Genomic DNA, 25,226 nt, shown 5'->3' on the forward strand with positions numbered 1-25,226 from the left:
GCCGTCCGTGCGAGGCTGCGCGGCCGCACGGCGCCCGGACACGCGGCCCGAGGTGGGGCGCGGGCGGCGCGCTCGCTCCCTGGCTGCGGAGCCGGCGCTGCGTCCGTCGGGGTGGCCGGCGGCACGTTTTCCGCAGAGCTCGGCCCCGCGGAGCGGCTCCCGGCCTGGGCGCGGCGCTGACGCGGCTCTCCCATTTCGCAGAGCGGAGACACTGAGGCACGGACACCCCACGGCGATCTGCCCTGCCTGCCCCAAGGTCACGTAGCGTGTCGGCCGGGGCTGGGTGCCCGCAGCCGCGTAGAGGCCTGCCGGGCGTGCTGCGGGCCTGGACGGGGAGGGGGAGGCGCTGGCGGAGGCTTCACCGGGGTGGGCGGCCAGGGCTGGCAGAGCACTGGCTGCGGCCCGTCGGGGGAGGAGGGGAAGGCGGGCAGCGCCCAGCCAAGCTTCTCCGGTGTCGGGGGGGGGGCCTGTGACCCATAGCCTCTGCGTCAGGAGAACCCCCGCGTCAAAGTTGGGGTACAGATAGATGGGGTCTGGCGAGTGAGCGCCTAAGACGTTGATGTGCCTCTTCGGAGGGCCATTCAATAATTAAACGCCCTCCCACCCAACGTGCTCTCTGAGGCACCCTGGCTGTGCTAGGTTTGCTGCATGGGAGTCCGTGCCTTTGAGCCTGTTTCTTATGTGTACAGGAAGGGATGGGATAGATGGGTTTCTAAAAGCCTCGCAGTTCTTAAAATAATAACAAAACTCCTGGGAAATAAAATGAAGATTTTTTTTTTTTCTAACATGCCTACCTCTGGGCTTAGGTCTTCAAAACCCTTTCATGGCATGTAATTCTGAGTGAACCATCCTGGGTCATATAAGAAAAATGGCACAGCTTTTGTAAGAAGTCAAATGTGTATAGTTATGCATGTTTCTAGTACGTTGGCATGGATCCTGAAGGCCCATTCACTTAACCACATGGAGGGGGAGAGAGGTAGAATATATGAAATGTGGCGCGGAGGAATTCTAACCTTCCTCACCTACTAGCAGCTTATTCGTTTTAGATATCTTTGCTGAAGGCTAAGATCAAGCCACAGGTTTACTGGAACTGATGACATCGTATCAGGACTTAGGTAGTGCGACATACCTTTTCACCCCTCACCTCTTTCCAGTACTCGACGTCCCTAAGCAGAGAAGACAAAAAGTACTCTTTTCCTTTGAGCTGTGATTCAGCTTGTTAATATAGATGTCTTGCCCTGCTGGCTTTAGTTTCTACTGTGAAGCCTTTTTTTCTTGTTTGAGGTAACACCCCATATCACATGGGCGACTAACCTGCCCTCCAGGTATTTTTTTCACTTCTTCCTACTAATGGTAGGCAAATACTCTAGTCCTCAGGAAGACAGCCTTAATATACCTATTTGTGTTGGCTCTGTTGGTTCCTTTACCTGTGTGATTGATGCTTCCACCAAAGGGAGCTGTCAACGGTGAAGGGTTAAGAGTTAACGGTCTTGGAGCTCTTTCAGTGGTTGTATAATTATGCATCTTTATGTATTTGGAGAACTCATTGCTTGCATTAGGCTTTCTAGGGGGCTCTTGACACCACCGTAAACCAATGTCTTTAAGGAATAAGGCCTTCCATCCCAAGGTGATGCTTGTAGTAAGCCTAGCGTCCCTCTGTTTAATCACCAACCTCAGGATTCAAACCTATCAGCTGCCTTTGTCTGTAATTGAGGCCTACAGGTCAGACTCTGGAGCCTGGAGTCTGTGTGACCTGAGGCAAGGTTCACATAGCCTCTCCTATTTCCAGGGTTCCCATAGGCTAAATGTGAATGATAATTCTAGTAGTGCCTATTTCATCAGGTTTTCTGAGGCTTAAATGAGATATTCCTTTAAAATGCTTAACACAGTTTATGGCACATAATAAATCCTAAATATTTGCTTTGCCAATGAGCTCCCATGTAGCAGAGCTATGGCTCATACTTTCTTAACGATCTTTACTGGATAAGGTCTCAAAAATCTTTAGTCCTTGGCTTAAAAGTAGAATGCTACTTTAGCGAAGTCACCTGTAAGTGAACAAAGGCAGGAAAGACACTGTGGAAGGGATGGAGCGGGTTTAGACAAGCCTTTGACAGACGGCGAAAGGGGCCTTCTTGCCTTATCAATTACAGTTGACTCAATCAGCAGTCATTTATTTATAGAGCACCCACTATGAGACTGGACATAAGGGATCTCTTAATTTTCAAGTGAAGGAAACGAGTTTTAATTACCTTACCAAACACTTAGGTGGACAGTCTTGAAGACGAACAGATTGCTTGGAGGACTATTATGAAGTGAAGAACAAAAATTTTCATAGGAAAATTCTGCTCCATTCTAATAATGGTATTGAATAGTGGGGAAAATGAACTGGGCACTCCCAGAAAAGCATGGCTTCAAGATTTTAACATGGATCTGGCAAGATGAGGACCAATGTGGCAGAAGAAGACTCCTCTTTAGTCTGCCTCTGCTTCCCAATACAAACACTCAAAACTTCTTTGATGTCTGCATGGCCTTGGTCACTATAGGCCTTTCTTCCTTTTTCTCTCAAGAACCACAATGACAGAGCCCAGCCCAGCAATGTCCACCTGACCCAGTGGACCATCTACCTAGGAAACCTTGGCTCCTGAGGAAGCTGAATTACCTGCCATAGCCATCACCACATCTCCCTAACCTTCACTTGAAGCAGAGCCTGTTGCGGTGCCCCGAGCCCATCCACCCTCTGCAAATCTTCCCAGATAAACAAGTCACATAAGCAGGCTATAGTGACAGGGGCAGCAATAGGTGCTGATGGAGCCAACAGCTGAGTGTCCTGATTTCCTCCCTGTACCCATCCCCTCCTGCACACCACTCATCACATCTGAAGTAATGAGTTGTGGGAGGAAGATGGATCCGTGAAAATCCAAAGGTAGCATAGCCATCGCTTGTGTGTTGTTCTTAATAGCTTTGTCACTGATGTGTAGATCAGTGCCACTAGTGGAAGAGATTTGCTTCTTTGGAATGTGTTTCGTTGCCACAAAAACTGAGGGCCTTTTAGCATGAATTCTTGTCTCCTAGATTTGTTTTGCCAGCTGGAGGCTGTGACCTTCCATCCTGTCTCTCCTTCTCTCCTTGAACACAGGTCCAGCAGCTGGACATGGAGGACGAACGGTCATCACCTCTGCCACTCTCCAGCGCTCCACACGAAGAGTCTGTGCGTCAGGTCCCTGCTGGACTCCCCAGGGAAACTGTGTTCCCTTCCTGCGTCCTCCCCCCAAAAGAAATTCCTCCTTTGTCTCCCTCTGCCCCCCGGCAAAGTGCCCTGCCCCAGACTGACAGTACTCCTAAGCAGGACACTTCTGGTCAGATGTCACATGCTCTCCAGAAAGGACCTTCATTCCCATATCCTGCCGCTTCTGAGCAAGACGCACATCACCAGGTATCCCTGGGTTCCCAGGAAGAAACCCAGTACCGTCCTTCAGCTGCTGGTCAGGGGGTCCCCCTCCTCTCCCACCCCACCCACCATCAGGAAGCTCCACTCCACTCTCCTGAAGTTCCTGAGAAAGACTCACTGACTCTGTCACCCACAGTTCCCGAGACTGACATGGACCCCTTGCTCCAGAGTCCCACTTCGCAAAAGGACACTCCCTTCCATACCTCTTCGGCAGCCCAGAAGGAACAGCCACTGCCCACTGCAGAAATCACTCGCTTGGCTGTATGGGCTGCCGTCCAAGCGGTGGAGAGAAAACTGGAGGCCCAGGCCATGCGGCTGTTGACCCTGGAGGGCAGGACAGGGACAAATGAGAAGAAGATAGCGGACTGTGAGAGGACGGCCGTGGAGTTCGCGAACCATCTGGAGAGCAAGTGGGTCGTGCTGGGAACCCTGCTGCAGGAGTACGGGCTGCTGCAGCGACGCCTAGAGAACATGGAGAATCTGCTGAAAAACAGAAATTTTTGGATTCTGCGGCTACCTCCAGGAAGCAATGGAGAAGTTCCCAAGGTACACCCATTCCATCTGGGGATTCCTAAGGAAGTTTCTCAAGGCTTCCTGTCTGCAGGGGAACATGGCTTAGGGATTTAGTTCAGCTGGAAGAATGGGAAAGTGATGGTTAGGAAAGGGAAAACAAGAAGGAAGGATCCCTGCCCTCCAGTATTGCTTCCCCAAGGCAGGGCACACCAAAAGCAAAGTATTTCTCCTGTTGGTAATGGATGAGTAAGCCTCTTCCCAGAACCTGAGCTAGGATGCAAACAGAAGGCTTGAGAGAGCGGGCATAGAGCCTGTCCTGTCAGTCTGCCCTCTACACTCTGATTTTGCATGCTGGTTTCTGTCCACACCAGGTTAATACCTGAAAAAAGAAAATCACATCTGCACTGAACATGAATGCTTCTTTCTAGCCATCCCCTGACTGGTAGAGTATTTACATTGAGGCAGCATTGCATGCCATCATGGGGTGACTTAAAGACTTCAGCATCTGCAGACTTTGGTATCCTGAGAATTCTGGAACCAATCCCTTGAGGGTACCAAAGGACAGTTGTATCTATGAGCAGTGCTTAATGGCTTGTTTACCATCAGACTGCACAGGAAGAAGATTATATAGTTTAACTGTTAGGTTTTGTGCTGGCTTTTTTTTTTTTTTTTTTTTTTTTTTTTTTTGTCAGTTTACTTATAAATCCTCAATTTCATTAAACTAATTACAGGAAGTATCCTTAAGGAGCTAAGAAACGGGTTTTAATCTTATTTTCCCAAAGGTTCTAAAGGAAGATGAGTGTAGACCAGTTTTCTTTTTGTGCCATACAGACTGGGTCTGTAAGCCAATTCCTCTTGAAGACTGTTGTGGGATCTCACTGAAGGCATACTGCATACTGTTCTCTGAGGTCCAGGGTGAGGCCTAAGAGTCCGCATTTCCCACAGATTTCTTGGTGCTCCTAGTTGGAAGGGCCCAGGCAAGATGAGCTCTCTACTCCTTGGCCAGGAGTGTGGCCAGATTTCAGCAGGCTGTTGGTGAAGCGCCCCCCACCTCCCCCACCCGAAGCAAATGCCAGGAAGAGGCTTTCCCTCTCTAGTCCTAAAGAGGCGGGGTTGGGGTTTGGCGGTCTAAGATGTCATCACTTTGGTCTTTCCTGACCCAGTTGTTTGGTTTCAGGTCCCTGTCACATTCGATGACGTCGCCGTCCATTTCTCAGAGCAGGAGTGGGGAAACCTCTCCGAGTGGCAGAAGGAACTCTACAGGAACGTAATGAGGGGCAACTATGAGTCTCTGGTCTCCATGGGTAAGGACGGAGGGCTGTGCCTGCGTGTGTGAGGCCTGCGGAGATCAGGAGCTCCAGTAGTGGGGAAAAGGCAAATTTGGGGTTAGGTTTTATTCGGTTGTTTGGGGTGCGGTGCTTGTTTGGGTTTGGTTTTGTTTTGAGATAGGGCTTCCCTGGCTGGTGGAACTTGCTGTGTAGACCAGGCTGGCCTCAAACTCACTAGGATTCTCCAGCGTACACACCTCCCTAAGTGCTGGGATTACAGGCATGCACTTCCATGCCTGTCGGACAGGATTGTGCTGTTTAGTAATGCTGGCTCTAAACAGCCATTTAGCCCAGGCTAACCTTGAATTTGGAATCCCGCATCCCACTCTGAATGTGAGACATGCACTACCACACCTGGCTTTGAACCTAATATTACGTGTGGGGGGTGTGTGGGTGTGTGTAATGTAATGTGTGCATGTGGAGGGTAGAGGTCAGTGTCAAATGTCTTCTTCACTGTCTAGCCAGAGTGCTTCTGGGACCTGTCTGCTTCCCTTCCCCCTTCTTTACCGTGCCCCCCACCACCACATAAACTCCCCCCCAAACCAGCACTAGGGTTATAGAGGGGCACAGCACACCCAGCTTTCCAGGAGTGCGGGGACTCAAACTTGTTCTCGTTCTTACAAGGCAGGCACTGCACCAACTGGACCGTCTCCCCAGCCCTACAAACATGATTTTAAGTAGTGCCACAAATGGGCAAGAGATTGCCCAGTGCTTAAAAGTTCCCAGCATAGACATCAGGTGGCCTACAACTAACTGCCTGTGACTTCGGCTCCAGAGGAGCTGACAGGCGTCTGGAATCACGTGTGTCAAACATATAATTAAAAATAAAATAACTTCAAAAAACCAAAAAAAATAAATAAATAAAATAACTTTCTTCTTTTAAAAAGAGTGACACAAATGGGGGGGGGGAATCCTCATATACCCTTGTGTGTCAGTACGGCACAAGCTGAAACAGTCTACACATAAAGACACCACCCTACAGACAAACACTTGGAGCAGCAGAGAGAAAGCTGGCTAGACCTTGGTGGGCTCTCACCATCAGAGCATTTTCCCCGTGCATCCTGCTTACAAAATCCACTTGTCCAGCAAATTAACGATTATAGAAGGAAAACTGACTAGAAGAAAACAAATGTACTGAGGACCTACTATGTGCCGGCAAGATGTGAAATGCTTCCCAAGAATAACATGCAGTGAGAGACCGAGGACAAGATTAGAGATCTAGTTTTCTTACTCCTACAGCTGAACTCTATCACTTACTGAGGCCTGTGGCCCCAGGACTCTGGCCCCATGAGGTAGTCTCACCAAAACCCGTCTTATGCCAAGGTCTGTCCATTCTTGCTTTCATTAAAAACATAAAAGGATAGAAAACTGGAAAGATAAACTCCCCACCCCCCATGTATCCTTTTCTCTCATGTGTAGAATTTTTTTTGACAGACAAAAGAAAAATCCAGGCCTGAGAGATGACTCAGTAGATAAAGAGTTTGCCGTGCAAGCCTGTGTTCAGATCACCACCACTCACATAAAAGCCAAGCACCGTGCTGTGTCTGTAACTGCAGCGCTGGGGGTGCAGAGATAAGCAGCTGCCTGGGGCTTTACTGTCTAGCCAGGCTAGTCAAAACAGCTTCAGGTTCAGTGACAGATCCTATCTCAAAAGATATAGAGGAAAGTGAAAGAGAACACCTGATGAAAAACTCTGTCTTCCATGTGTGCACACAGGGGAGCACACCTGCATATACTGTACCCTCCCCCCCAACGAACACACAAATAAAAGAAGGTTTAAATGCTAAATATACCATTAAGTGCTAGTGATGTCTCAGCAGTTAAAGAGCACTTGCTGCTCTTGCAGGAGACCCCAGTTTGGTTCCCAGCACCCACATGGGAACTATTTGTAACTCCTGCACCCTCTTTTGGCCTCTGTGGGTATAAGACACGCATGTGGTACACATACAGACATACAGGCAAACATACACATGAGATAAAAATAAGTAACTGGAGTTGGAGAGAGCTCAGCATTTAAAAGCACAGGCTGGCCAGGCGAGGTGGCGCACGCCTTTAATCCCGGCACTTGGGAGGCAGAGGCAGGCCAGCCTGGTCTACAAAGCGAGTCCAGAGCAGTCAAGGCTACACAGAGAGACCCTGTCTCAAAAAACCAAAAATAAATAAATAAATGTAAGCAAGCACAGGCTGTTCTAGAGAACCTGTATTTGGTTCCCAGCACACAGGTGGTGGCTCACAACCATTTGTAACTTCCGTTCCAAGGGATCTGATGCCCTCCTGTTGCCCCTCTAAGCGCTGTACACATGGTGGACAGATACACATATGCATAATGCCTAAGTTAGTTTTTTAAGAACAAACTTTGATTCATGCTATAATAGATAATTTAAGGCATACATTCTTATAAGCCAACACCACTATTTTTATGGGTGCTTTTTAATGCACATATAATTATGAAAACATAACAATTTTTAATAGCATAATGAAGAGCAGCCACCTTGCATGCACTAGCACGACCCCACAAAGGAAGCCATTAGGCCCCCTTTAGATTCTGTCCTTGCTCGTTGTTTTATGTACATGTGTAAACGTATGCACAGCGTATGCCCTGTTATACATGCAGTGCAGAATTTTCACAAAGGCAACCTTCACTCACAGTACCTCATGGTAGACCAGGAAAGCTTGCTTTATCAGCGCCTTTAGACTGCAATCCTTGGGAAGAAAGTACAGTATCCAGATAAAGTTTGCCTTTTTCAAAATTTTATGAGTGTGTTTTGCCTGCACGTTAATATTATACCACATCCATGCCTAGTGCCAATGGAGACCTGAAGAAGGTGTAGGGTTCCCTGGAACTAGAGTTACAGGTATCTGTGAGCCGTCATGTGGGTGCTGGGAACCTAATCCAGGTTGTCTACAAGAGCAACCCCTGGGCCTTCTCTCTGACCCCCTGAACTCTGGCTTTTGACCTTACTGCTACTGCCATGGGTGCTTATTTCTCTCTCACTGGAGGGCTGTGATAAACAGCCCTGTATATCTGTGCAGTGACCCAGTGTTGGACAGTTCAGATGCAAGGTGGGTTAAGGAGTAGAGACTGCACTGCCAAGGAGCCTCCAGACCGTTGAACCAGTTTTGTTTGTTGTTTTTCAAGACAGGGTTTCTCTGTGTAGTCCTGGCTATCCTGGACTCACTTTGTAGACCAGGCTGGCCTTGAACTCACATAGATCTGCCTGCCTCTGCCTCCTGAGTGCTGGGATTAAAGGTGTGTGCCACCACACCCGGCTCCCCAAGTACTTAATGTGGGTAAGTGCTTGTTCTCTTTACTTGAATGTATTTCTTTGGTGATTGGTGAACTTGTGCATCTTTTTCATATAATTGCTGGTCATTTGCATGTCTCCTATGAACTCCCTATTTATACTTTTTCTCTTATTTTCTACTGATTATAAAAGTTGTTTCCAGCCAGGCGTGGTGGCGCACGCCTTTAATCCCAGCACTCGGGAGGCAGAGTCAGGCGGATCACTGAGTTCGAGGCCAGCCTGGTCTACAAAGCGAGTCTAGGACAGCCAAGGCTACACAGAGAAACCCTGTCTCAAAAAACAAACAAACAAACAAACAGAAAGAAAGAAAGAAAACAAAGAATAAAAAAAAAGTTGTTTCCATATAATTATGAATAGTAACCATTTGCTATATGTGATAAATACGTATGTTTCTAATATTTCTGCCAGTATTCCTCAGCTTTTTATTTCGAAATAATTTTAAACTTTTTGAGGCGTGTTAAGGATTGAACCTAGGGTCCATACATGCTAAGCACATCTTCTACCACTAAGCTGCATGCTTGTCCCTAGCTGCCCCTAGCCCCCCCCAACATGTACACACACTTTGTTTTTTGAGATTGTGTCTCACTGTGTAACCTTGGCCAGCCTGAAACTCACTGTGTAGCCCAGGCTGACCTTGAATTCAGAGATCTTCCTACCTCTGCATCCCCAGGGCTGAGACTAAGGATATGTGCCACCACATCTGACCTCTTTTTTTGTTTTGTTTTGTTTTTTCCATTTTTGGAACAGGATCTGTAGCCCAAGCTGACACTGGACTCACAGCAGTTCTGTCTCCACCTCCCAAGTGTTGGTATTACAGGCATGAGCCACCATGCTTGGCAACCGTTTTTAGCATAAGGAAGTCTATAAATATTTTGTTTTACGAATTTTATACTTTATCAGGATTAAGTTCTTACTTCGTACAAATTCAATTTTGTCATGAAGCTCCTAGGTGAACTCAGTACCTGTGAGCAGCATGAGGCGCGTGCCTAGTGGGCCCTGGAGAAAGCAGCTGAACACTTACCTGTTTCTTTTCCAGCACTGCCAGTCCCCCGGCAGAATGGCTACTCTGGGTCACATCCCCCAGATGATACCTTTATGTACCTCATACCACAAGATATTTTCTTTCCTTCTTTCTGTCCAGACTACGCAATATCCAAACCAGACCTCATGTCACAGATGGAGCGTGGAGAGAGGCCAGCCATGCAGGAGCAAGAGGATTCTGAGGAGGGTGAGACACCCACAGACCCCAGTGCTGGTGAGTGGCAGATGGGTGGCCCAGGGCCCTGCATCCTGGATCTTTCAGTATTCAGGTAGCTCCAGTATGGAGCTAGGAGAGGACCTGAAAGGCCGGTTTGGTAGCAAGCTGTGCAAGAAGGAGGCATGTAGGTAGACAGCCCTCTTGGGTCTCTCATGTTCACGGGTAGCCCAGCTAGCTGGTAAGTGGGAGTGCACAGAGTTCATTGTCTTGTAGATTTCTTTTTTAAAAACATGACCCATTCTTACCATCCAAAGAGAATGCATTCCTATGTTACGCTTATACCTCCTAGATGTCCCATAGAAGGGCCGTGCACCTACAGAATAGAGGACACGCATGAACTCGACTAGAAACTGCCTGCAGCACAGGAGTCCAGCAGGCCTGGTTGAGGCAGTTAGATGGGATCTGCAGAGAGGTCTCATGGCCCAGGTGTGCGAGGTGTTAAGAGTCTCAGGACGAAGCTAGTTAGTACTAAGATCCAATCAAGAGCCTAGCATGGAGCATGACATGTCACAATGGCTCAGTAAACACAGCTCCAGCTAGTGTCCTCTTCACAGTGCTTGAAGCAGTAGTCTGCACACATTCACTGTGAGTGCAACCTCGGTGCACTCACTGCTTGGGGATTTTGCTTTAGACTTGGCATCACTTGCCTTGGAGATCTTCAATAGAAACACACCTTTGTCCCTGGTGGACATATATAACTATCAGAAATAAGTAGAACTTTATTAGGGATGCTATTGGTTGCAGAAAGAAGATGACCCTGCCAAGGAACTCAGTTGGGGACCAACAAAAAGACTTTGTTATGATTTAATGTCATTGAAGACTCTATTAGCTCAGAAACAACCCAAGACAGGGAAGGCTTGTTTGAGCCACGGTTTTGTAGGGGTTAGTCTGTGGACTCCGTGCACTTCGTGCCAAACATCAACTGGAGGGGTGAGGCTTATCCCAGTTCAACACCACAGATAAAAAAGATGAACTTGAAAGTAGATGAGGTTGAGGGGTTGGTCTAGGGCTAGTTACATGTTGGTTGGAGGAAAATCTGTACCTTAGAGGTTCGAGCAGCCACATCTGAAAACAAGAGGTGGGAATAGAGATGCAGCACGGGAGAACTCAGAGGCTTAAAGTGAGACTGGGTAGAGATGCTTCATGGCCAACATCCTGAAATACAGCTACTGCTCCAGCAGGTTTTGAGGTCCAGGGGCTGTGTTGGTAGCATCCAACTCTTTCCTTGTCTACTTTTCTCATCTGTATTACAGATAGGCTTCCCATTGAATAGGGTTCAAAGTAAAAAACAAATGACCAAGCCCGCTTTGCCCTGAGCTGGGTGTAGTCTGGCACACATGTCCATGGCCTGAGCTTCTGCAGAAGCAATGGCCTCAAGGAGACATCCTTAGATGGCAGAACTGTGTCACCTGTGGCACCTATCCTTTCCAGCCCTTGGAGCCCACATCAGTTGGGAGGGCTGGTCACATGGGACTGTGCCATAGAGTATTTAGTTAAGCAAGCACTACCTGGAAAACTGCCATCCACCATCTGCAGACCTGAATAATCCTCCCAGTCTTCTCCCTGGCATGAAGGTGGCAGGAGCAACCCTGAACCAGATCCAAAGGTGTGACACCAAGCGGGGCATCTAGAAAACTGAGAACTTTGCCATTTCCACATATATCAAGAATGACAATGTTACGAACTGCCTCAGTAAATTTATTCAGTGCTTTGGGTCCCTAGGAGATCAGAAGAGAATTCAGATACTAGCACTTGGTTGAAAATAATCAGTAGTTGTGTCTGTGTCATCCATCTGTGTGTCCATCAGTTTGTTCCCTTCTCCTGTGTACTAAAGCCCTGCAAGAGTAAAACAGGCCAGAAGGCATGGTAACAACGGGTGCTCTCATATATATGTTTTAAATATTTTTAAACATTAACACAGTTGACCTAATAATGTCCTTTGAGAGTCTGTAACATTGAACAGAATCTAAAATGTAGTTTAAAGCATGGCACACATATCATACTATAACATGGCTTCTCTGCCACCTCTGATGTCACATTATGAGGGATTTTTATACCGTGAGATTCACTTGTTTATTATAGTTCATTAGATGCCTTCTATGCCAGTTACTCTGTTGCCAGCTGCATACCTTGTGGTTTTTGCTCTCGCTTAGGCTTATACACTCAAGTGGAGAAGAGCAGTGTTAGCAACCACATCCACACTTTATGAGAATAGTCACTGGCCATTACCATGTACAGCTCCTGCAGAGAACCCAAGTTTAGTTCCCAGCACCCGCATCAGATGATTCACAACTGCCTGTTATTCCAGCTGCCTGACTTCCTCGAGCATCTTTATAAGTCTTAAAAACAAACAGAGAAGCCAGTCGCCTCCTGTAGTACAGCTGTGACAAGAAGCAGCCGGATAAAACAAAACACAGAAGATTTTGCTGAGTTTGGGTGGTCAGAAAAGGCATCATACAGACTTGACAGGGTGGCTCAGCAGGTATAAAGGTGTTTGCTGCCAACCTGAGCCTGAGTCCAATCCCCAGGATGCACAGATAGAAGGAGAGAACCAAAAGCAACAAGTCCTCTGGCACACACACATGCACAACACACAAATATAGTAAAACCACTTAATAAAGAAGACAAATCTTAGAACATGGAAATTTTAGTAGAGACCTGAATAACAAATCGGTTCCCTGATCTTTGGAGAACTGAAGGGAAATACTGGTAACTAGTGACGGCAGTACTTAGAGGCCTTAGCACAGCCCGGTGGGAGCAGTGGCCATTTGTAAGATATGTATCAGCTGTTGGCCAAGGACAACTTTGTGACTGTAGATGGTGCAAAGGATGATCCCTAGCTTCTGCATCAGGAGATCATCAGGGAGATGATGGACTTCAGGCCCAGATGAAGAGAAACAATAAAAATGCACTGCCACCATTTAGTACAGTCCTCATGTTGTAGTGGCCTGCAACCATAAAACTATTTTGTTATTACTTCATAGCTATAATTTTTCTACTGCTATGAATCATAAAGTAAGTGTCTGATATGCAACCCCTGTTAAGGGGTCATTTGAAGGGGTAGTGGCCCACAGGTTGAGAACCATTGGTATAAACAGAAGCGTGGTCTGCATACAGTCTCACCTTTGTGTCTGACTCTGTTAACTGTCTTTTACCCCTCTCTTTCTTCTTTGAGAGTATTTCTTTTCATTGTTGATTTATAAAAGCTTTCTGTTGGTGGTGGCAGGGTCTCATGTGGCCCCAGGTTGGCCTTGAACACCTGATCTTACTGCCTCCACCTCTCCCAAGTGCTAGTCTGCTGGGCTCTAAAGACTAATGCTGGTCATGGTTGCTCTTCTAAGATCAACAACAGGTTAGGCATGGTGGTGCACACCTATCTCAGCAGTGCAAGGCTGAGGTAGGCCGATCTCTGTGAGTTCCAGGCTAGACTACATAGTGAGACCTCTCTCTCATCTCAAAAACAAACACACAAACAAACAAACAAAACCAGAGGTATTAACTCTTGTCTATCATATCTATGAAAATATTTCCCTAATTTGGGGAGTATTTTTGTATCTCAAGGGCCACAAGAAAGGAGAGAACGTCTGCCTGTCCAGTTTTACGTGCAGATTTCTGAGGTGTGAACCCTCTGGGTCACCACCCAGATGATCCAGACTGGTGGAGGACATGTCCAGAAGGGTGTTGCTCTTGGACCTGTAGGGCAGTCTACTGCAAGTTAGGGTGAGGGTTGTTGAGATCCGCCTGTCTCTGCCTCCCAAGTGCTGGGATTACAGGCGTGCGTCACCTTGCCCGGCTAAGAACAATAACTTTTTTTATTTGTTGTTAATATTTATTTACCTATTGTTAACGTATATTGTTCTGTTGCATGTTCACCTGCACACCAGAAGAGGGCACCAGATCTCACTATAGATGAGTTATCATGTGGTTGCTGGGAATTGAACTCAGGACCTCTGGAAGAGCAGACAGTGCTCTTAACCTCTTAGTCATCTCTCCAGCCCCCTAAGAACAATTCTTGATGATATGTTAACCACATGGTTTTTGTAGCATGTAATTCAGGGTAAATTCAAAGAATCAAGTGGCAATTCCTAACTGCACATCTTCCTGCCTACCAACATACAGCTGTAAATGAGGGTCCCAGGACCTGCATCTGTAAAAATGAAAAACAGAATAGACATGATTCTGATCTGTCTAATTATACAGTAAGAATATGTGTTCATTCTCTAGTAAGTGAACTAATTTTATCCTTGTAAAAGATTCATTTCCTAAGTTCTTTGTTTTCCATGTTGGATAACTGTTCATCGTTCTGCATAATTGTCACTAAGGAGAACTTCAACTGGAAAGAAATGAACATGGACAATCTTATGACCATTAGATATGAAAGCAAGAGTGTCTTTCAATTTACATGAGCATTTTTGTGGGAGATGAGGTGATCAGCAAAAAGCATGAAAGTGTGTTCTACTAGAATAACATTCCATGGGGAAAGTGGGATTGGAAACAGGCTCAAGGTAAAGAGGAGTGGAGTAAAGCCCCAGCTATCAAAGAAGAACTTTTCCATGTACTTTTTAAGCAAATGATGATGGATTTAAAACTGATGAAGTTTTAGATTCCATTGGTGACATTAAGAGATAAGGAGAAAAGCTGCTTTTTATCTCAATATTTACTCCAGAAATTCTATTTTTATTATAACTTTTTTAAGGCAGTCTCACTGTATCCCAGGCTGGCCTTAAGCTTGTGACAACCCTCCTGTCCCGGTGTCCCAAGTGCTATGATTATAGTGGTAACCCAGCTTACCTATGTACTTATCCAAAAAGGTGCAAAGAGAACATAGTTTTGAAATTTTATTTTTGGAATAGACAAGTAAAATACTTTCAGGAATTTATGCAATTATGGAAATCATGTTTCTTGGGGGTGTGTAATGATTTAATATAATATAGGCTTGAAAGCAGGTAAAGAGGCCTGAAGAATGAAAGCAGAAGCAACACTAAGGAAATGGCAGTGGGTGTAGGTTAAAGGAGGAGGAGAGATTGGAGAAGGGATACTCCAAAACTGGTAATTTATACAGAAATGATTTTGCTGTACACTTGTGGTGTGTCCCTATAATCCCAACACTTAGGAAGTAGAGGTGAGGGGAAATCAGAATTCAAGATCATCCTTAGCTACAAAGCAAATTCAAGGTCAGTCTAGGCTTTATCCTAAGTTTCAGACCAGTCTGATCTGACAAGTGAAACCCTGAAACTAGAAGAAAAAGCAAGTTTGTGTGGCTTACAGTTTTGACCCCAAGAGCCTGTAGCCAGCACCTCGTTACTCTTAGAAGTCGTCCTGGCTACATCAGAGCAGGGCAGGTGGCGTCCTAATGACTCTAAGGCAGCACCACTGTCTTCACAAGAGCTGTGCCCCCAATCGAGCCATCTGAAGCCCCCACACACACTTCAGACCATTACATAGGACCAAACTCAATGTGTGTAAGCCTTTAGAAGATACTCAGAACATACCCAGACTACAAGCACTGGTAGTTTGGGAGACTGAGGTCACAAATTTTAAGACCTGACAAGGCAGGCTTATCTCTAGAAAAAAAAAAAAAATTAAAACAAAGATAGTACACTCTACAGGATCAATATGTAAAGGAGAGCATTCAAACTTCCCTATCTAGGAAGAAGAAGCAACCAGGAATATTGGTGTACATCTTTGATCCTAGCACTTGGGTGGCAGAGACAGGCAGATCTCTGATTTCCATGCCAGCCAAAGTTATACAATGAGATCTTGTTTTAAAAAAAGAAAGAAAGAAAGAAAGAAAAAACAAAAGGAAAAGAAATAAAATCAAAGTCTAAGTAAGTTGCTGTTTTTTACATTTGTTGAAGAAAATGAACATAGGTGAGCATTGTCGTCAGGGATGTGGGGAAAGGGTTCTCTTCTGCGGCCTCGTGGAAGGATGAACTGCCATAGCCTTACTGAAAAGCAATCTGGTGACATCCACCAAATTTAAAAATATTTAACCTTCAGTTAATTCTGTGATCTCATTGCTGAGCATCTTATAGAAATGGAACCACTGTTTTATAATTGGGGATATAAACAGATGTTGTAGTATTGTTTACTGTAGCAAAGGATGAGAACAAAAGTGTTTTTCTGAGCTTGAAGAGGTGACTCGGTGCTCTTCCAAAGGACCAGAGTTCAAATCCCAGCACCCACATGGCTGTAACAACTGTATGACACCCTCACACAGACATACATGAAGGCAAAACACAACTGCAAATAAAATAAAACAACTTTTTAAAAAAGTGTTTTTTTCAGCTGGGTGTGGCACTTTAGAGGCAGAGGCAGGTGGGGCTCTGTGAGTTCAAGGCCAGCCTGGTCTACAAACTGAGTTCAGGACAGCCAAGGCTGCACAGAGAAGAAACCCTGTGTCTTGAAAAACCTTTTTTTTTTAAAGGTGCTTTTCCATTTGGTAATAACTTAATAAATTACAGTATGACCCACAAAATGGGGTATACACATCACTTAAAAGAGTGGTTAGCACTATGTAAAACCAGCTTAAAGAGATTTCTATGAGATATTTTATCACAAGGGAGGAAAAGAGGCCGTTTTAACCACAGCAGTGACCCAGTAAAGTAAATGTATATACGCTAATGTGAATATATCTGTATAAGCATGAATGCAATTACAGGAATTATTTTCATGGTCCTAATGGTGAAATGAGAGGTGAAAGCAAATTAATAGGGGGAAAAAAGACTGCACTGAAAAGGAAAAATGTGTGTTATGCTCCAACATGAAGAATGACGCTGTGTCTATAAGGCCCATCTGAAGCTGATCTATGGACCTATGCAGGAAAATAACTAAGAACAGACAAAACCCAAACACCCCCCTCACAGTCGTGCATATGCTGGACAACGATCCTCTGGAAGCCTGCCTTTCAGAAACGGGCCAGAGTGAGAAGTGGGGAGACAGCTCACCTTTTGATAGTCTTTGGTGGACCAGAAAGAAGTAAACTGGGTTTTGGCTGCCTGGCTTGGAAAATGAAGTAGTTTTCTAAACAATTTAGGATTTGTAGACAATAAAGTTTTAATCTATTTTAACTTGACTCCAATTTGTATTAACATTCAAGACTACAAAGTGTCCAGAAAATTCTTTCTGCTCACCATTAACTCTATTGTATTTTTTAGGGTCTCTTTTTTAAAAGACCAGTTGGAATGTAAATGCTAGGACTGTAGAAACCTGGGGAGGTGGCATGACTGCTCTGTATGTCCTCACCTTCCCTCAGCACATGATGGCATCGTGATTAAGATCGAGGTGCAGACCAATGATGAAGGCTCAGAAGGTCTGGAGACACCAGAGCCACTGATGGGACAAGTGGAGGAGCACGGCTTTCAGGACTCAGAGCTGGGCGACCCCTGTGGAGAGCAGCCAGACCTGGACATGCAGGAACAAGAGAACGCACTGGAGGAGTCCACTGAAGGCTCCAGTGAGTTCAGCGAGCTCAAGCAGATGCTGGTGCAGCAGAGAAACTGCACGGGTAAGTTCTGGGTACATGGCGCTGCTGAGGGCCCTGCCTCCTGGGAAGTGGTCCTAATACACTTAGAATTTATGAGACTCCCAGCCTAGGAAAGATATTGTTCTGCTCAAGCTTAGTACAAACAAGAACTCAGAGGCAGATGAGGTCAGAAACCTGTCCGAAGTCATATGTATGTAGTGGCCGAGCTGGAACTTCCTTCTCATTCATCTCAGTACCATTGTGATTTTGGAGTTGGGTAGTTTCATTTTGCTTTGTTTTCTTTGGGTGGTGTCTGTTTTGAGACAAGAGTCTCACTAAGTAGGCCAGGCTAGCCTCCTGGGTGCTGGGAATGAAATTGTGTGCCAATGCCCTGCAAGAAAAACATATTCTAAAGAAAGGGTTAATTCTCCCTTTAACTTTACTTCTCGCGCGCGCACACACACACACACACACACACACACACACACACACACACTCTCTCTCTCTCTCTCTCTCTCTCTCTCTCTCTCTCTCTCTCTCTCTCTCTCTCTGCACCCCAGTGCTGGCCAGGGCCTCAGTGTTCTTGCTCTGTACTTTCTCTAGAGCTCACTCTAACCCCTGTGCCAGCCTGACTCCCAACAGCACAGCTCTCCCTTCACTGCTCCATCCTCCTCCTTCTCTGAGCAGCTGTCTAGCTTACGGCGTGCCTGCCCCGGGGCTTTCCTCCTCCTTTGGTAGCCTCTAGTCACAATGCTTGTCACCCGTGTGGCCTAGTGTCCTCATTCTACTCCCCATGAGTGCAGCGATGCAGCAGTGGGCATTCAGTGCTGGTCCTGGAACAGCCTTTGGGACAGCTTCTCTGTGCTCAGTTTTCACTAGTGGGCTTCATGTTTGTTGATTTTTGAGACTGAAGGTTTCCATTTGTAACTTAGATTGGCCTTATTCTTGATCCTCCTGCTTCAGCCTCCCAAGTGCTGGGGGTACAAACATGTACCCCCCACGCCTGGCTATAAATAGTGTATTCTTTCTTTCTTCCTTCCTTCCTTTCTTTCTCTTTCCTTCTTTTTTTGTTTTTGTTTTTGTTTTTAATCAAGCTGGCCTCGATCTCAGAGATCTGCCTGCCACTGCCTCCCAGTGCTGGGATTAAAGGTGCGTGCCACCACTGTCCGGTTGTATAATTGGTATATTTTCAATTAATAAAAATCTCATGGCAACCTTGGTCAGGTGCTCTGGATCTAATTTCTTACCTTTAACTAGGTGCACAGAGTCTGAGTATGGTGGCTTACTTGGCACACCTATGTTGCCAATCAACACTGCAGCTTACAGGCTTTAGAGCAATTCTCAACCTTGCTAGTGTTGCAGCCCTTTAATTCAGTTGTGTTAATCAGCTTGTGGTGACCCTAACCATAAAATTATTTTTGTTGCTACTTCAAAACTAATTTTGCCACTGTTATGAACCATAATGTAAATGTCTGTGTGTTTCCTGATGATCTTAGGCGACTGGTATGAAAGGACAGTTCAACCCCCACAGGGGCTGAGACCCACATGTTCAACACTGCTGCTTTAGAAGCGCTACAGTAGCCAGGCGTGGTGGCGCATGCCTTTAATCTCAGCGCTCAGGCAGGCAGACCTCTGAGTTCGAGGCCGGCCTGGTGTACATAGGACAGCCAGAGATGCAGAGAAACCCTGTCTCAGAAACAGAGAAACAAGCTGAACAGGACCTCGGTCAAGGCACAGGCATTGCTAGCTTCAGTCTACCTGTCAGGGAGGGTAAGCCACATGGCCTATACCCTGTTACTTTACTTGGAAACATCATTTAATTTCTGGTCTTGGACACCCCTGGCTGTGAAATGAAAGCCATACTTGCTTAATTTGGTCCTCTTCCAAGTGCTATGCTCAGGTAAAGAGGGCAGGTTAAAATGCTCTAGAAAAGATTTTGTTAGAATTCAAAAAGTGGGCTGGAAGGGTGGCTCAATGGTTAGAGTATGCACTTCGCTCATAGAGGAAAGACTTTAGCTCTCAGCACCCATGTTAGGCAACTCAAAATTATCTGTAACTCCAGCTCCAATGGGATCTAACACCTCTGGCCACCATGGGCTCCTGCACTCATATATACATACCCACACAGAGATAGACAATTGAAAGACAATTTTTAAAAATCTGATACAACAAATGGTCAGTCCTGAAAACATACATACAAGTAATATTATAAAGAGTGAGTAGGTTATATGTAGGAACATGGGCAGGGTGTGTAACCACAACTAAAGAGTTAGCCATGAATTTGAAAAAGCACGGAGGGATATATAGGAGGGTTTGGAGGGGGGAAGGTTGTAATTATATTCTCAAAAAGAAAAAGAAAAACCCTAAGCATAGTAGCACACACCTTTAATCCCAGCACTCAGGAGACAGAGACAGGTAGAACTCCTGAGTTCAAGGCCAGCCAGGGCTACAGAGAGAGACTGTCTCAAAAATAAACCAAAACCTCCACAGTTAACACTGGTTAGGAAATGCCAGGTTACTGACTACAAAGCACCTGGAGAAACTCACATGAATCAGATGTTGCTTAGGTTCTGGGGTGGGGGTGTCCCTGTAGAGCTTGACATTATTTAGGTCTTATAGGGACAGGTTTGGAGGCAAGGGGAATTCACCAGTTGGACATGTGTGGCAGACCTGCACCCATAGTTCCCTGAGTTGCCTGAGTCCCACCAAAGAGAAGCTCAGTTGGTGTTGACTGTCACTCAGGTCTGGATCACAAAGGATGACAGACTGAGAAGGAGGGAGGAACTGATGGAAGTGAGTGGTTAAAGCCATAGTGAGAAAACCCTAGGTGCATTCAGGAAGAAAGAACAGTGTACAGGGAGAAGATGAAGACTGTTATGAGTTCGGGGTGCCTGTTTATATAGCCAGCAGATACTCGGCCCCCAGGGCCTCCAAAAGGAAAGTGGAACTTGACTGACCCATAGCCTTGAGTCCATGGAAGTAACAAGCTCAGGCAGCAGGTCTCTGCCTCCTGAGTGCTGGGATTAAAGGTGTGTGCTACTATGCTTAGTTTTTTGTATGTTTGTTTGAGAATATAATTACAACCTTCCAAACCTTCCTATAAACCCCTCCTTGCTCTCTTTCAAGTTCATGGGTCTTGAGGCTGTTTTCTTCCCCACTGGGGTCTAGTCTTCCAGCAGCTACACGTTATGACCACCAGGAGGCCTCGTGCTTCCTCCCCTGCTTCCTCCCCAAGAGCCCTGTCTGAAGGTAGGAGTCATGGGAGCTAGATGTTCCCAAAAGCAGGAATTGGGGCAAGGATAGACAGAGACACAGACACAGAGTCTGTTGGTGAGGAGGAAGCTATGTTGTGCTTACAGCATAACAGTTCTAGACAGTAGCTAAGCTCTTTCTTTCTAACCTTGGAGCAGAGGGGATCGTGATAAAGACAGAGGAGCAGGAGGAGGAGGAGGAAGAGGAAGAGGAGGACGAGTTGCCACAGCACTTGCAATCCCTTGGTCAGCTGTCCGGGAGGTACGATGCCAGCATGTACCAGACGCCGCTGCCTGGGGAGATGTCTCCCGAGGGTGAGGAGAGCCCCCCGCCCCTGCAGTTGGGCAACCCAACAGTAAAGAGGCTGGCGCCCAGTGTGCATGGGCATACGCATGGGCACACGCATGGGCATGGTGAGCGGCACCTAGGTGAGAACCGCGGGACCTCCAGCCAGCAGCAGCGGAACCGGCGTGGCGAGCGGCCCTTCACTTGCATGGAATGCGGCAAGAGCTTTCGGCTGAAGATTAACCTCATTATCCACCAACGCAACCACATCAAGGAAGGGCCTTACGAGTGTGCGGAGTGTGAGATCAGCTTCCGCCACAAGCAGCAACTCACTCTACATCAGCGCATCCACCGGGTGCGCAGCGGCTACGCCTCCCCAGAGCGCGGCTCAGCCTTCAATCCCAAGCACTCACTCAAGCCACGTCCAAAGTCACCCAGCTCAGGCAGCGGTGGTGGCCCCAAGCCCTACAAGTGCCCTGAGTGTGATAGCAGCTTCAGCCACAAATCAAGCCTGACCAAGCACCAGATAACACACACAGGCGAGAGGCCCTACACATGCCCAGAGTGCAAGAAGAGCTTCCGCTTGCACATCAGCCTGGTGATTCACCAGCGTGTGCATGCAGGCAAGCACGAGGTCTCCTTCATTTGCAGCCTGTGCGGCAAGAGCTTCAGCCGCCCGTCACACCTGCTGCGCCACCAGCGGACTCATACCGGTGAACGGCCCTTCAAGTGCCCCGAGTGCGAGAAGAGCTTCAGCGAGAAATCTAAGCTCACCAACCATTGTCGCGTGCATTCGCGCGAGCGGCCGCACGCTTGCCCGGAGTGCGGCAAGAGCTTCATCCGCAAGCACCATCTGCTGGAGCACCGACGCATCCACACAGGTGAGCGGCCCTATCACTGCGCCGAGTGCGGCAAGCGCTTCACACAGAAGCACCACCTGCTGGAGCACCAGCGAGCGCACACGGGCGAGCGACCCTACCCATGCACGCACTGCGCCAAGTGCTTCCGCTACAAGCAGTCACTCAAGTACCACCTGCGGACCCACACGGGCGAGTGAGCACGCGCCCCGCCCCTGCCCCGGCCAGATGCGCAGCCAGGTGCAAGGGTCTAAGGCCCCTGGGACAGGTACCTCGGCTGCCCCTAGACTGAGCCCAGTGGGCGGGAGCGGGGCGCCCTAAGCCCTTCTGCTGTGAACCCTCTTCCCTTTCCCGTCCCTTCTCTCCAGGACGGAGTAGTGAGACCAGGTCGCTTGTTGCCTGCTTCCCCAGGGCCCCAGGGGGGAGCGCTTGGGCCTGGGGGACCCCCATCAGGCTGTTAATTTCCTTGACAATAAAATGGATGAAAACAATCTGCACGGGGGCAGTGATTTGGCTGCCAGCCACTCGCAGGCGCCGATGCAGGGCCATTTAGTCGGGGATAGAACTTTCTAATTACCTTTTGGATACTGTGGTTCTATTTGATAATAATAGAGTAATTTTTAAAAGATGAGCGTTTCCTGTTTGCTGTTCTTGTTTGGTTTGTAAGGGGAGGGGCTGAAGTGGCCCAAGGGACAGAAGCTCAGTATCAGCTGACAGACAACTGAGTTTCTTCTCAAACCCATTGTCTGCTGGGTGGAGAAGGAGAAACAGGTACCACTGACTATAAAATCAAAAGGAGGGACACTGACCAACTTGAAGGAGAGAAATCTAGGGAAAGGTAGAAGCACCTGGCTGCCAGCCTTCCTGTGCCCTGTTTACCTGGACTGTGTGTGGTGTCTCAGTAGGAGTAGGGACTCAGTTGACCAGAGTGGCCAGGGAGAACGGGACAGTCAGCTTGAGAATGATATGAAAAGATGGCCCTAAGATGGCAGGGCCTGTCCATTCCCGTTGAGCTTGGAATGCCACTGGCAGCGTGCGGCAGGGGGAGTGAGGAGGCCTCCTGTGTGGTCTTCAGAGCAGCCACAGTAGCACCACCAGGACCTTCTCCTCCTCCACCACTCCCTCCTCCTTTGTTTTTATTTATGTAGGGGAAGAAACGTATGTGCACAAGAGTGTACAAAGGACAGTTATTCCAGGGCTCCTGGAGCTGAACTTATTGGCAGTTGTGAACCAGCCAAAATAGGTGCTGAGAGTAAAATACAGCCCCAGGATGATTTTCTCTATTTGAAGTTGTTGAAAGATGTGTTGGATATGTTTCCTGTCACCCTTTTGCTCCATCTCCAAGAGGAACTGCAGGCATATTATACTGTCATGGTCCCTTTACTTTCACTTGTTGCTGGACCCAGAGGTACCCAGAGAAGATTTTAGCCATTAGAAGGGACAGTGGGCAGAGTCCAGCTCAGCCTACCGGAAGCTAGGCTTGTGGAAGCCAGAGATTGCTTAAGAGGAGAGCCTGTTGAAGCTAGAAATATCAAATGATGAGCTATTTAATGGGGGCTTCAAGAGGCATTTGGTGGGGAAAGGTGATCCAGTGTTGACTTTAAGGCAACTCATAGTCATTACCAGCTATATACCACTGTTTATATGTTTTTTTTAAATAGATAAACTGAGGCACAAAAGATAACTTCTCCATCTACGTGCATATTTCCAGAATGAAGGTAGGATAGCAGAGAGCTGCCCAGGCAAGGAGGCAGGCCAGTCCCTAGAACCAGGCAGAAATCTAGGGCAGGTAGAGACCTGGGAATTACATCAATGTGCAGCAAACACGGAGAGGGTAGATCGCAGTAGACCACAGGAGGAGCCGTGCAGGAATCTGGGAGTGAAGGATTCCCCGCAGGTGGCAGAATCTGAGTTGGGTCTTTTGAACGGGAAAATTTCTGTGTAAGGTCTCATACGTGGGATGTTCCTAAGAGCTGAGGAATGATGGAATGGGTCCCAGATGGCCTTTGTAGGAAAAACACTGTGGCTGGCTTGACATGGACCAGGGATGCGAAGCAGATTTTGGGTCTATGGCTTCAAGACTGTGGAATTTGAACTCGATACTGTATCAGGAGCCATTGAACACTTGAAGAGGGGAGGAACATGAATTCAGTGGACAACATGGAGCAGACTGGATGATGAAAAGAGCATGTCAGACAGCTGGGAGAGCCAGCCGAGCCCCAAGGGGAGAGTCACCCATGAGGGGGGTGGGTGAGAGGTGAGGGGAAGCAGAGGAAAGAGGTTTTGGGGTTCTTTTTGGGGGGGGGTTGGTTTTTTGAGACAGAGTTTCTCCTGGACTCACAGCCTGTAGACCAGGCTGGCCTCGAACTCACAATGATCCATCTGCTTCTGCCTCCTGGGTGCTGGGATTAAAGGCGTGCGCCATCAGGCCCAGATGGAAAGAATTCTTTTGAACACCAAGGTGTTAGAAGCTCCAAAGAGAGATAACGGTCTTTTGGAGATGTTTGATAGTCTTCTAAGGTCTCTCTCTACCCATCTAGACCCAGGAGTGTTACAGGTGCTCAGACTCCAGTTAGACTGTGTGGTCTAAGGTAGAATCCAAGTTAAGAGAGTGTGTTTCATTTTATAACCACAAAGTTACTGAAACACAGTGAGAGCAAGTGAGAAGAAGGTTCAAGAGCCTGTCTCCTGAGGAATTCAAGCAAATCCTGTCAAAGCCTAGAGCTTCTCACCTTAGTGAACATCTACTTCCTCATCTCATAAGTCAAGGTCAAGCTCCACTGTCCTGAGGCTTAAGTAACAAAAAAAATAATACCTAACACAGACTTTGGTCTTTTGCTGAGGGTGGCAGTCCACGCCTTTAACCCCAGCACTCTGGAGGGAGAGGTGGGCTGATTGCTGAGTTTGAGGCCAGCCTGGTCTACATATTGAGTTCCAGGACAGCCAGGGCTATAAAGTCAGACCCTGCCTCACATGCAGAGTTTACTGATATTTCATTTTAACTTGTGCAATGATGTTTCAACTTAGTAAAGCCGGGAGATGGGAGGGTGGCTTAGTAAAAAGCAAAATTCAGTAGGCCTCTTCTGTATCATACACTCTGAAGGGAATTCTTTTTGTGAAAGGAGATTCATCGAAGTCTGAGAAAAGCTGCATCCTGCAGCAGGGAGCCCCATGGAAGAATTGCATGCAGAGGCAGAAAGTACCCACAGGAAAGAGGACATTGAAGTCCAATCAAGAAGCTGTATTGTGCTGCTGTTGGGACAGTGACAGTCAAAACTGGCCTCTCGGCCCCATCCAGTTTGTGCAGGCTGAAGGCCACCTGCCTAAGTTTCCTGATGCTTCTCCAACCTGATTTCCCAGGCTGCCCTTAATGTAATTAGCAAAACAAAATTTCAGATTTCTAAGTTGCCAAGAGTTATTGGCCCCATGAGGGTGGATACCAGATAGAGTAGCTGCCATGCACTGGGTACTTCTTGTCTTGAAGACCTTCCACATGTGACTTCAGACTCTTAAGC

General features: G+C 47.1%; 1 protein-coding gene across 2 annotated transcripts; it reads left to right on the top strand.

The window, feature by feature from the left end:
* Positions 1 to 130: 130 nt before the first annotated feature.
* Positions 131 to 22,200, top strand: Znf777 (zinc finger protein 777). 2 transcript variants are annotated; one of them, XM_051152444.1, is made up of 6 exons: positions 131 to 256; positions 3,137 to 3,994; positions 5,139 to 5,265; positions 9,736 to 9,849; positions 17,108 to 17,359; positions 20,728 to 22,200. In XM_051152444.1, the coding sequence occupies exons 2-6, from the start codon at positions 3,152 to 3,154 to the stop codon at positions 21,909 to 21,911; spliced, it is 2,520 nt and encodes an 839-aa protein (XP_051008401.1). In that variant the 5' UTR covers positions 131 to 256; positions 3,137 to 3,151; the 3' UTR covers positions 21,912 to 22,200. The 2 variants fall into 2 exon arrangements, with proteins under 2 accessions (XP_051008401.1, XP_051008402.1); XM_051152445.1 differs by lacking the exon at positions 131 to 256 and having other exon boundaries at positions 3,448 to 3,994; positions 20,725 to 22,200.
* The last annotated feature ends 3,026 nt before the right edge of the window (positions 22,201 to 25,226 follow it).

Source organism: Acomys russatus, chromosome 10 (genome assembly GCF_903995435.1).
Source record: "Acomys russatus chromosome 10, mAcoRus1.1, whole genome shotgun sequence".
NCBI lineage: Eukaryota > Metazoa > Chordata > Mammalia > Rodentia > Muridae > Acomys > Acomys russatus.

Excerpts from the sequence above, each read along its gene's own strand:
- Znf777 (XM_051152444.1), top strand. The coding sequence starts at position 3,152 with ATGGAGGACGAACGGTCATCACCTCTGCCACTCTCCAGCGCTCCACAC. Across the intron at positions 5,266-9,735 it reads TGAGTCTCTGGTCTCCATGG|ACTACGCAATATCCAAACCA; the intron begins GTAAGGACGGAG and ends CTTTCTGTCCAG. Across the intron at positions 9,850-17,107 it reads ACCCACAGACCCCAGTGCTG|CACATGATGGCATCGTGATT; the intron begins GTGAGTGGCAGA and ends ACCTTCCCTCAG.